A 12937-nucleotide genomic window follows, 5' to 3' on the forward strand; every position below is an offset into this window, starting at 1 on the left:
CCCCGTGCCGCCCCCCCCGTGCCGCCCCCCCGTCCCCGTCCCCGTGCCCGTCCCCGTCCCGCCCCCTCGTACCTGTCCCCGTGCCAGTCCCCGTACCGGTCCCCGTGCCGCCCCCCGTGCTGCCCCCCCGTACCTGTCCCCGTGCCAGTCCCCGTACCTGTCCCCCCCCCCCCCCCGTGCGGTCCCTGCCGGCGCCTGCCCCCGGGCCCCTCCCCGGTTTCACGCCCGCGTCAGTCTTAGGCTTGTCTGCCCCTCCCCCTCCCCCAGAGCCCGTTCTGCCGCTGCCGCACTTCCCGGGGTGCCCGGAATCCGGCAGCCCCCAGAGTTCCTGGGGTGTTTCGGGGGCTGGGACTTGGCTTGTCTCGTGTCCGGCCCCGGGTGGCTGCTCGGCAGACGGAGGGTGACCTGAGGAAGGAATAGAGCCGTCCCGCGGATGGTGACGCGCGGTTCTCTCACGTCTCCTCGTTTTTATTTGAACGTGGTGTCCACGCATTACTGGCGCATCTGGAAGGATACGGGTGACGTCCGATTCGGGACAGTTCACTGGATTTAAGCCCTCCTCCAGTTCCCCAGCCGCCTCTTTTATTACGGTGTGGCAAACCAGTAGGCATGTATTTTTTCCCCTAAATATACCCTGCTTCTGTCATTTTTATATTTGCATGTGAACTCAAGAAATATGGAGGGCTGTTCAAAATGCACACATCTAAAAACAAACCAAAAAAACCAAAAACAACCAAAAAACTCAACAACGCAAAAAACAAAGTGAGCACATTTGGAAGTGCTTATGTCCTAATAAGCAGCTTTATGTATGCAGTAGAAATTTTTAAAAACCTCCAAATCCTACCCTTCAACTGATTTTTAACATTTTTCTCTTATGGTTCCTTCCTGAGCTGCTTAGCTCAACGAGAGTTAAGATTGACTTAGGTAATGGAAGAAAATAAAACTCTTGTGCCTATTTCTTCATTCAAGCCTGCTGGCGTACATCATGATAGTAATATACTTACCTGACTGGTATTAAACTCTAAAGTCTTTTTGATCCTATGCATTATTCAAGCGTCAAGTGAAGGGTAGTAAATGCCTCACTAAGACTGGACCTTGTTTATCTTACTGATTTTTGGGAGGCATTTGTCATAAAGGCAGAAAATAGTAAGTTTAGGTGTCCTTTCCTGCACTGTCCATCAGTGCAGTGAAGGGCTCACCCACTTCATGTTCTTCCATTTTCCGCCATCAGCTTCTCTGTGACATGTCTGTTCCTGGGACCAATCTTACTTAAAAGCATATCTTCTCCTGATACGCTTTTGTCAACTACTGTTTTTGTACACACATCCCAGATTCAGCACAAGCCACCTTCTCTATGGAAGTACATAAACCATCATTCAAATTCTGTAATCGTTAGATCATGCCACCCGGCGAGTGCTCACAATATATTACAGCTCAATATAGTTATTCACAGATGTGTTTTATGGCTGTGGAACTTCACACCTTTCTCATTATTACGGATGTCATATTTCTCTTTTAAAAACTTTTCTGAAGAGAAATTTGGTTTGGTTATTTATAAGGGAACACTGACATTTCTTCTTTATTAATGCTTTCTGTATAAGGTTATCTTTCTGTATCTGTTTATCTGTATAAGGTCTTTAAGACGTTTTGTTACTGGAAAGTAATGTAAATTAGATGTGTTCGTTTCTTTCTGAGTTTGCTGTGTGATTTTTATGTGTTTCTCTATATCATGTCCTCCTCTTATTATTTTAATGGATGCTTTAGCTTTAAATTTCAGTGATACTTTTGTGATTTAGCTTCACTCTGTAAGTGTCGGACGCCCAGATGGTGTTCTGTGGAAATGACATGTGGATATTTGAAGACTTGGAGAGAGAACATCAACTATAAAGTATATGCATTAATTAGTATGAGATCCTTGAGAAGTTTGTGAGGAATCTTAAATAAGAGATGTTGAATAAAAGGTAGTGACTTTCTCTTCTCCATTTTTACCAAAAGTAAAGTATTGCAAAGTCTTTGTGTTGCTGACTGACTCTAGAGTTGGTACGTAGGGGTGTCTGAGCCCCCAGATGGGAGGGGAGTTCCCTGTGGACTGGCCACAGAGACGGGGTTTACTGTGCACACGGGCCATTGTTGAGTGGTGACACCCAACGCCGCGTGTTAGTGTGGTCAGGAATATGCTCCCTGAAGCCTGGGGGTACTGAGTTAGTCCCGGCTCCACCACTAGTGAACTATCCATGAGCATCGGAAAGTTCCTTGGCCTCTCGGCAAGGGTATCTGTCAACTGGCAGTTATGACGGTCCCCACTTTGTAGGTCAGGACTAAGGAGATAATGTTGGTATTATGAGTACTAAAATAACATTATTACATGGAGTTGGCCTTCTGTGGACACTCTTCTCGAGGATGATCTACTCTTAGAGATGCTTTTTAAGTGTTCTTTAAAATCTTTTGAAGGAGTGATCACTTCTCCCTGAAGTCTTCTCTAAGAAAAAAAGACTCAATCTAAAGTGTAATGACGATATCAAATTAGCTGTAGAATGCTCATCAGACAAGGTTTTCATGATAGAGAAGGAACAGGGGGACAGGGATGTCCACCTCGCCTGTGCCTCCCAGAGCATCACTGTGGCCAGGGTGGTGGGACCCTGCGTCTGGCTAGCGGGACAGCTCACCGTGGGCCCCTCTCCTCTTGAAGGTCACAGGATTGCTACTGCCTTCCAAATAGAATTGGAGCCGTCATTCCTGGCCTGTAGGATCCGATCACAACCCGCTTTTCTGTAGCGATGAAGACATGCACACCCACGGTTGTTCGGGGGGTGCGGCCTGCCCTTCTGGTGTTTCCTGCCCTCCCCCTTCCTCTGCAGTTTTCCTCAGCCAGACTCAACTCGGCGTCTCACACTTGGCTCCCTTTGTGTCTCAGACAGAGCCTGAGTCCCGCTAATAGCATCCCCTTGCCTTCCTTTGCTGTCTTCCTTGTGAAATTTTGCCAGGAGGCCACAAAACCTCCAGGTCTGTCCACAGCCTCTGTAGTTCCTGTCCCCCCAACTCACAGCCCGCACGCGGCAGTCTCGACCTTCTAACGACGTGTTCCTTCGGTGCCGTATGTTAAACATGTCAGCCATACCTTAACGCTCTGAAGAACAAAGTTTGTCTTGTTTTCTCTTATGTGCAGTTAAGTGTGAAATCTACACTCTGGACTCTCAGTAAATGCGTATTGTTGAATTGCCACTGTTCAAGATTGTGTCTGAACCAGTTGTTGGAAATCCTTATTAAAAGCAATCCGGTTGTAAAGAGAATAGTGTATCACATTTGTGAATGGCCTTTTTCGTCTATCAGATTTGTTGAAAGCAGGTGACCCTCTGGGAGGTCCTCATAATGCTCATTGGTTGACAGAAGTTTCCACCAAGCTTGTCGGTTCTTGGAGCTAAGAAATGGCCAGCTCTTCCAGGAAGGCAGCGTCACCTACCTGGTATCCACCAGGGGCTTTACTGAATTTACTTCAAGTTTCCATATCATGTCGTGTGTTCGGTTCTTACCTCCCTCCAAAGAACCAAGAAAGGGTGCCGAGATACTTCAGATGGGATCGTAAGGATGGGGGGCGGTTTAAACATCTATTTTAAGTAACTTAAAAGGCAAACGATTGAGTTTCGGTTTGAGGTTTCGGTCATCTTGATGGACGAGAGTAGGCTGAGAGGCACAGGCAGTGGATGAGAAGAGAGCGAAAACAGAACAGTTTGAGTTGGAGGTTGGAAGGATGGAATGACGTGAAGACTGCCAAACCCTTGTTAAATTCCTCTTCTTTCAAGTAAAGACCTAAATGTGTGGTTTGACACGACACAAAAAATAGAAGGCTTGCCTTGGTTTGAGTTACTCTTCAAGTTAACCCCAGGACCTTTCTTTCTTTTGCTTTTCCATTCAGATTTATTTCAAGTTTCTTAAGTGTTAGCCTAAAGAAAGGAAAGAACTTATTAGAAGTAGGGTAAGAAGTTAATGTGTTTTAAGATCCTGGGAAATAGTGGCATGAGTGACTGACAGAAATTTTAAAGAGCACAGAAAAAGCTTCATTTTTTTTTTTCAAGTTTTAGTGTTGGAATCTTCATGGAACAGGAAAAGTCATTCCTTAAAAATTTTTTTAAAACGTTTATTTTTGAGACAAAAACAGAGGGTGACTGGGGAATTGGGGAGGGGCAGAGAGCAAGGGAGACAGAATCCAGAGCAGGCTCCAGGCTCTGAGCTGTCAGCACAGAGCCCGACGCAGGGCTTGAACCCATGAACCGTGAGATCATGACCTGAGCTGAAGTTGGACACTTAACCGACTGAGCCACCCAGGCGCCCACAAATTTCAGTCTTTAAATTACGAAAAGTATGTATACAGTTATTTTATTTTAAATTTAAATGTGATTTTTGAACAGGCTGTACATTCATATGCTTCAAGAAGTCACAACAACTTTGAACAGTACCCACTGAGGTACTGTTAACAGGTAAGCACCTGTCATCTCACAGTTCATGAGTTTGAGCCCATCGTTGGGCTCTGTGCTGCCAGCTCAGAGCCTGGAGCCTGCTTCAGATTCTGTGTCTCCCTCTCTCTGCCCCTCCCCTGCTCATGCTCTGCCTCTCTCTGTCTCTCTCTCAAAAATAAACATTAAAAAAAATACAAATATTTGCCTCACCCTCCCATGACCCTTGGAAAGACTGTAGCCCTTGTTTTTTTTTTCTTTAAAAAAATTTTTTTTAATGTTTTTATTTATTTTTGAGAGAGAGACAGAGCGTGAACAGGGGAGGGTGAGAGAGAGAGAGAGAGAGAGACACTGAATCCAAAGCAGGCTCCAGGCTCTCAGCTGTCAGCACAGAGCTCGATGTGGGGCTCGAACTCCTGAACCGTGAGATCATGACATGAGCCAAAGTCGGACATGAGCCAAAGTCGGACGCTTAACCAACTGAGCCCCCCCAGGCACCCCTAGTCCTTGTTTTTTCCTGCCAGACCTCCCCCAACAGTGGTCCACACTGAATGCTTCCTCTTCTAATGGCCTGAGCCTGAGTCTTAGCCCTGATAAGCGGTCAGACTGGTCTCCCCGAGCTCCCAGCCGCCGGCCAGTGATACCGTTCTGTAACTCGCTCTAGCCCTCAACACCCCGTAACCTCCGCGGTTTGTGATATTGGTCAGCATTTACTATTTTGTAAAATTCTTTCTTCAGTACATGCCCCCAACTCCCTGTTTCTCTTCTCTACGTTGGCAGCTTTAGGCGTGCGCTCAGGGTTCTGAGGCCCTGGGTGTGGTCAGGGGCTCCTCTCCTCTCGTGGCGGTTTGGGAGAATGGGTAAGAATGAACTTGCACTCTCCCTTTACTTCTTGAACTTGTAACGAGGCCTTGGGGAAAGGACTTCAGTACCAGGGTGCTAACCAGAATCATTTTCTCTCCACTCCCATACTTTTGTCATCCCGTTACAGAGAAGCCCTCAGCCCTTCTTACTACATGTAACTTCGGGGACGTTACTTCCCTTCCTGTAAATCTTGCCACTGGGGGTAACGGTAGTACCTGCGGGATTGCTTTTGCTCTTAAATGAGGTACATATACTCCAAAGGGCTTAGTCCGGTGACATAGTGACTGCTAGTTGCCGCCGCCATCATCGTCATCATCATCATCGTGACTTAGGGATAAGTTTTGATTTTGTAGATTACATCAAAGGGAAATGGGCTTGTTCGCCATGTTGGATCTCCTCTGATCTTTCATAGTAACGAAACTTTGCAGTCTAGACTCCTTCCTGTTTGGCACCGCCGGAAGAGGTTTCCTCCGGCGCAGCATTGCCGACTTCTCTCTTCCTGCCAGCTGCTAACAGCGGCTGCTCCCGCACCGCATGCCTCCTTAGGGACACCCGGTACGTGGTGCAAAATAAAGGCCTTTAGCTCTGCTCCCTTTCCTGGCATCTGGTAAAAGTAACAAAAAGACCATCAGTATAGCTACACGTACATCTATATACAATAAGAGAACAGATTGGGAGGGTGAAGTAGGAAATGGGATGATGTGATAGCGAGAATCATAGGTAATAATAGGTATCACTTAAAGTTGATAGACAAGGGGCGCCTTGGTGACTTAGTCGGTTAAGCGTCCAACTTTCGCTTAGATCATGATCTCGTGGTTCGTGGGTTCGAGCCCCGCGTCGGGCTCTGTGCTGACTGCCAGCTCAGAGCCTGGAGCCTGTTTCAGAGTCTGTGTCTCCCTCTCTCTCTGACGCTCCCCTGCTCACGCTGTCTCTCTCTCCTAGAAATAAATAAAACATTAAAAAAAATTAAAAAAAAAATAAAGTTGATAGACGAACAAATAAATGCTTAAGTGTTTGCTTAAGTGTTTTAAAAAGTGAGAGAGAGAACCACCAGAGGAGGAAAGACAGTCTGCTAACACCAAGTTACCAGAAAGAAAAAGAAGTTGCTGCCCACAGAGCCAAAGAAAGAAGGAGAGAATTAAAAAGAACATAACAATTACATTCACAAGAGGGAGGACACTGGCCATTTCTGTACACAGTTGATAGAAATGTAAATTAGTACAGATTTTGTTTTGGAGGAAGATTTGGAATACCAATTTAAAATTTTTAGGGGCGCCTGGGTGGCTCAGTTGGTTAAGCATCCGACTTTGGCTCAAGTTGTGATCACACAGTTTGTGAGTTCGAGCCCCACGTTGGGCTTTGTGCTGACAGCTCAGAGCCTGGAGCCTGTTTCGGATTCTGTGTCTCCCTCTCTCTCTGCCCCTCCCCCACTGACGCTCTGTCTCTCTGTCTCAAAAATAAACAAAAAAATTTTTTTAAATCTCAAGCTAAAATAAGTAAAACTAAATTCCTCAAAAAAATTTTTAACACCTCCTGTTCTTTGCATCAAGTTCACATATTTTTATAATTAAACTTAGTTTCTTATAGACAACATATAATTGGGGGGTCTTGTTTTTCTAATCTTTGTTTACATTCTCTGGTATTTTAATTGTTCTGTCTAGACCATTGATGTTTAAAGTGATTAGTTATAAAATTGGATTAATGTTACCATGTCACCATGTTTGTTTTTGTTTTCTATTCTTTGCCTTTCTGTCTGTCTGTCTGTCACTGTTTTCTCTCTACCTTATGGTTTGAGTATTTTATATGATTCTAGTTTTTCTTCTCCCTTTTTCCATTTTTTAAGTATTTGCTCTAATGTTGATAGTATAGGTCCACTTCAAATAATACTAAACTGCTTCATGGTTAGCACAAGTACCCAGTGCTTCTTTTCAGTCCTTCATAATATTGCTGGTGTGCATTTCACTTATCTCTAAGCTATAATCTCCTAGTACATTGTTGCTATTATTACTCTGAAGAAACTGTTACATGTTGGATCATTTAAAGGTAAGAAATTAAAAAAATGTGTTTTTATATCTTCATTTATTTCTTTTCTAAAAGTCTTCCTTTCTGTCTATAGATCCAAGTTTCTGACTTCTATCATTTTCCTACTTCTTAGAGAACTCTTTTTAACCTTTCTTGTATGTCAGGTCTACTAGTGAGAAATTCTCCAATTTTTGTTTGTCTGAGAAAGTATTTCTCCAGTTTTGAACAGTAATTTTGTTGGATACAGAATTCTAGGGTTGTGGTTTTTAATTTCAACACTACAAATATTTCCCTCCCTACTCTTCTTGATTGCATGGTTTCTGAAGAGAAGTCTGATGTAATTCTTACTCTTATTTCTCTATGGGTAAGGTGATTTTTTTTCCCCCTCCAGCTTCTTTGGAGATTTTTTCCTTGCCTTTGATTTTCTGTAGTTGAAATACGATATTCCCAAGTGTGTTTTTCCCCCTGCTTGGTGTTCTGGCTGTCCTGATTCTATAGTGCAGTGTTTGTTTTTAATTTGTAAAGTTCTCAGCCATTATTACTTAAGATATTTCTTCTGTTCCTTTTTCTCTCTGTTCTCCTTCTGTAATTCCCATTACATGTGCATTACATCTTTTGTAGTTATCCCACAATTATTTGGGTCTTCTTGTCTTGTTCATCTTTTTTTCTCTTTGTATCATTCTCTTGGAAGTTTTTATTGACATTTCTCCAACGTCCCTGATAGATTCCTCCCGTGCCCAGTCTCCTGATGAGTACAGCAAAGTCTGTCTTCTTTTGTGTTACGTTGTTATTCATCTCTAGCATTTCCTTTTGATTCTTTTTTACAGTTTCCCTCTTGCTGTTTACATTACATTACATTAATCTTGTGTATTTCTTTGGATGCCTTGGCTTGCTAATCACAGTTGAATTCTCAATCTGGTTATGCTAACATCTCTAGTATACCTGAATCTGGTTCTGATGTTTGTTCTGTTTCTTCAGACGGTAGGCTTTGTCTTTCATCGTAACTTGAAAGTCTTTGATGAACGTTGGATATGGTTTACTCACTAGCTCGGAGTTAGCTAAGCTGTGTTTACTTTTATAGCAGCTGCGGTATTAGAGGCTAAACTTCTTCTTTTCTTTCTTTTTTGTCTCCCATGTTATGTTTGGGTTTCCCTGGAGACTTCTACTTAATAAGGTGTGTGATGTGCAGTTTTCAGGTGTATTCTCCTGTTACTTCACAGGACCCCCGATTGCCCTGGTGGTGAGGGTGTGGGGGAGGGGGTGCATTCTGTAGTGTGGTGATTAGGTCTCAGTCTTTTATGGAGCCTGTGCCCCTTGGCTCTGATGGTCACAAGTGCTTTTCAGTTCCCCTTTGCTGCTTTCATAAAATGGGGGATTGGGTTTCTTCCAGGTAAGTTAGGCTCTGGTAAGATAGTTTCTTTTGAGGGCAGCCTGATTAAGAATAACAGAATGCTTTGGTGTATTTCAGAATGGCTAGTTTTTACTTCCCCTGCTGGAAGCATTGGGAGAATTTGTCTCCATCTTTATTGTGAGAATCTGGTAGAGCTCCCAGAGGTAGAAGCTCGTCAAGTATGGGGATCCTCCCTTATACTGGACCTCCCTGGAGCTTTTAGTTCTCCGATCTGTCTACACTGAGAATTCAGCAATTTGTCCGTTGTGGTTTAAGTTTTCCTTCCTTGGTGCTCATCTGTACTGCAGAGTTCCCTGGGCTGTGTTTCTGTGTTTCAGACCAGCGTCTTTATAATTTGGGGGGTGGCGGTTCGCTCTGTGACCTCAGTTCTCTGCTGGATGTAAGAAGGGTTGTTGAATTTTAGTTTGCTGAGCACTCTTTTTGTCTTTAGGATGGAGCAGTGCCTTCCAGGCTCCTTACGTCCCAGACCAGACGCCGGCAGCCTCTCTTATTTCCTGCTTCTACTGCACGGTTTCCCCTGTTTCCACGGTGTCCCTCATCTCGGTGCCCTGGCACCTCTGAGTTTTCTCCTCTCTTCACCTGGAAAGTCTGCTGTTGGGCCCCTTCTCACGCTCTGTCACCCTTCCTCGTGACCCTCTCAGTCTGCAGCTGTGACTGACACCTGGATCAGCCTCAGTTTTCATGGCTGAGTGTCTGACGGCTCGTGGGTGCCTCGTAGTCTGTGTCTCCAGGCCTGAGTTTACCTTCTGTGAATCCTCCATCCTTCTCCCCTGAGTGCGCCCCACCTCCTTTCTTCTCCCACAAACACACCCACACACCCTTCTTTCTTCTTTTTGTGCTTTTTGCCCTGATTCAATGACTCAGCCAGGCCTGTCCGTCCATTTGCTTACGCCAGCAACCTGTGTGTTGTTCTAGACCATTCTTTCTCACTCACACAGCCCTGAAACGTCTTCCTCTCCAAGGAAGACAAACTCATAGCTGCCTCTTCATCCTTGCCCCGCCGCCTTTGCTTATACTCAGACCCTGGATCATCCCTGCCCTCCCGCCTCCCCTGCGATCTGTCTCGTGGTTTCCAGAAAGCACCACATTGCGTCTCCATTGTCTGCACAGCAGTCTCCCGTGTCTCCCAATGTAGACAGTTCACTGAGTGTGGACAGACTGCACTAGAAATTCTGTTAAGATTCCTCTGTATTTCCGCTTGTAAGCAGTATGTCCTTTTCGCTGTGAAGTGTAGACAAGCAGCACGTGCGCGCGTTATGTTCTATGCGTACGTTACGGTTGAGCACTCAGAGCGTGTGATGGTCGGGGTTCATAACCAGAAAGTGAGAGACCGCGTGCACACGGGGAGCCCCCAGCCGCCCCGCTGTATGTGTGAGGCCCTCGGCTCCCTGCACGCAGTGCACCTGGACACAGTGGCGCAGCCCCTTCCCGTCTGCCCCCAGCGTCGCGAACTCGCCTGTGCCTCCCCCTGGCTTCACAGTTACCAGGCTGTGCTGTGACGTCCCACTGCTGCTTCTCACTGGACTTTGTTTCTCCCTCGCCCCTGCCCTCCTGCCTCGTCCTCCTCCCCTCCCCCAGCCAGCCGGCTCCCGTTTCTCCGCTCCCCTGCACAGGTGAAGCCCTGCCCCCTCTTGCTGTCCCGCCATCTGGGTCGTTGGTCTGGCCCCTCGCGGCACCTCCAGCACCTGCCCCCGGAGCTCCAGGCCATCGGCCACCTCTCCCTCATGGTGAGCTCCTTGCAGACACTCTCCCCCCTCCTCCCGTTGCTGCCCCGCACCGTCCAGCAGCTTCTGCGACAGCCTGCAGCGGGCGGGCGTCAGTGGTGAGGGCACCAGACCACTGGCGTACCTTTTGCCAGTGCGGTTCTATTTTTATGAAAAATCGATCAGGAATTAATTTGTATGTTTGTGGATTTCTATAGCCCAGATCTCTTCTGTGGTATAGTTTTCCCATGCTCACTAAAGCCAATCCCCCATTTAGTAATAGGCCTACGTTTGTGTGTGTTTTACATGTAAGTTGGTATATATACATATGTTTTTGTTTCACTTAATTTTTCTTTATTGAAGTACAGTTGACATGCAAAGTTCCGGCCCTTTTGGGACACAGCACAGTGAGGTGACAGGTTAGGCTAAGCTCATCACAACCGGCTACCTTCTGTCACCATAAGTTTATATACTCTGTTAATTCCAGAGAAGGAAACAGAGCAGACACCTCAGGGCCATGCTTTCCGGCGCTGGTCATACACTTTGGCCCGACGTAATGACTCAGAGGGGACATTCACATCACATTTTCTGGGTGCACCTTGCTTTATGTTGGAAGAGGACATGAAAAGTCATTTTTTAAAAAATATTTTTATTTATTTCTAGGAGAGAGAGAGAGAGACAGCGTGAGCAGGGGAGGGTCAGAGAGAGGGAGATACAGACTCTGAAATAGGCTCCAGGCTCTGAGCTGACAGTCAGCACAGAGCCCGACGCGGGGCCCGAACCCACGAACCGCGAGATCCTGACCCAAGTGAAAGTCGGACGCTTAACCAACTAAGCCACCCAGGCGCCCCTTGAAAAGTCATTTTTGAGTGAAGAATGACTAACCTCGCCAGTATGTTGGGCTTTGTTTAAGGGGTATAATAATAAAACATATAAATTAAGATCTGGTTATATATGTTACAGAGTTTTTTTCCATTAACAAATATTTATTAGAGGTAAAATTTAAATTCATTTAGTTATGCCTCAGGTCTTATGTTTGTTTACTGTTTACTTGATATAAGTCACAAGTTTTTGGAATATACTGTATTTCATGAAGTAAACTTTACCATTCTAGCTCAAACCGGTCAGATTTTGTCTGCAGGTGTGCGGAAAGAAATGTGTGTAGTGTGGGCAATTGAGATAGCTTAGTTCTGTCGGTGAAAGTAAATAACCTGAAAAGGATGAAGGTTACGGAATGGTGTGCCTGCCTTACTTGCTTATTACTAAAATTACTCTTTTTTTCTGTTTGTTTATTTTTGAGAGAGAGGCAGAGTGTGAGCAGGGGAGGGGCAGAGAGAGGGAGACAGAATCTGAAGCAGGCTCCAGGCTCTGTCAGCACAGAGCCTGACATGGGGCTCAAACCCACAAACCTTGAGATCGTGACCTGAGCCAAAGTCAGATGCTTAACCGACTGAGCCACCCAGGCACCCCTAAAATTACTCTTAATGCTAAGAACTACCACTTCTACTCTTACTACTAAGAATAATTGGACTGCCTTGCCTCTGAAAATCCCTCAAAAATTAGAAATATACCTTTCTGAGGGCACCTGGGTGGCTCCAACCCTTGATTTCGCCTCAGGTCATGATCTCAGCGTTGTGGCATCAGGTCCCACACTGGGCTCCGTGCTGAGTGTGGAGCCTGTTTGGGGTTTTCTCTCCCCTCTCTCTTCTCTCTCTCTCTCTCTCTCTCTCTGCCCTTCTCCCTGACTTGCACCTTCTCTCTCTCAAATTAAGAAAGAAAGAAAGATGCTTTCCTGTGTTCAGATTCCTTTTTTTAGCTGCCATGATCCTGGATTTTAAATGGAGAGTTAGCTGCATTTACAGTAAGGAATTGCAGTAAGCAAAAATGCTGTTGTATCTCTTTTCTTTCTTTTAGGTATAATATTGAGCCCAGTTTATATTGTCCGTTTTTCTCCCTCGGAGCCTGCATGGAGGGCCTCAACATTCTGTTTACCAAACTGTTAGGGCTCACACTGTACGCAGAGCAGCCTGCCAGAGGGGAGGTGTGGTGCGAAGACGTCCGCAAGCTGGTGAGCACGCGCTTAGTGGGGGCTTGTGCAGCCGCGTCTCTGGCTTTGGAAATGGAGCTGCTGGCACTTTCCTCTTCCAGTCAGCCTTGCCCTGATGGGTCCTGCCTCCCCCTAATTCTGTTTCACCAAAAAATCCAGATCACCACTTCTGACTTAGGACACGTGCAGAAAACCAGTTTTCTGTAGCGCCAGCCATGGCCCCGGACTGACAGGGACTGACAGTGCTGGCGAAGCATCCGGACTTGATCGAACGGGGAGTTGCCCCTGCTTGTCAGGTTCCAGCGGTGCTCAGTATCACCTTGGATTAATTCTGGAACCCGTGGCCTCCGTCACTTATAGTTTTTTCCAACCCCTTTCCCACCCCGTGGGTACTTCTATTTGCTTAGTATATTGAGTCATCTCCCGTGCTCTGATTTGA

General features: G+C 45.9%; 1 protein-coding gene across 3 annotated transcripts in view; it reads left to right on the forward strand.

Annotated features, from left to right (window-relative positions):
* Window positions 1–12937, forward strand: part of LOC120247187 (mitochondrial intermediate peptidase) — a 157401-nt gene that overhangs the window by 38549 nt on the left and 105915 nt on the right. For all 3 annotated transcript variants that reach the window (XM_039255011.1, XM_039255006.1, XM_039254997.1), the window contains exon 11: window positions 12366–12519. In XM_039255011.1, the coding sequence (XP_039110942.1) occupies window positions 12366–12519 (154 nt within the window). The remainder of the gene's footprint in view (window positions 1–12365; window positions 12520–12937) is intronic.

This window comes from Hyaena hyaena, unplaced genomic scaffold (assembly GCF_003009895.1).
Source record: "Hyaena hyaena isolate Hyena2069 unplaced genomic scaffold, ASM300989v1 scaffold_11, whole genome shotgun sequence".
In the NCBI taxonomy this organism is placed as follows: domain Eukaryota; kingdom Metazoa; phylum Chordata; class Mammalia; order Carnivora; family Hyaenidae; genus Hyaena; species Hyaena hyaena.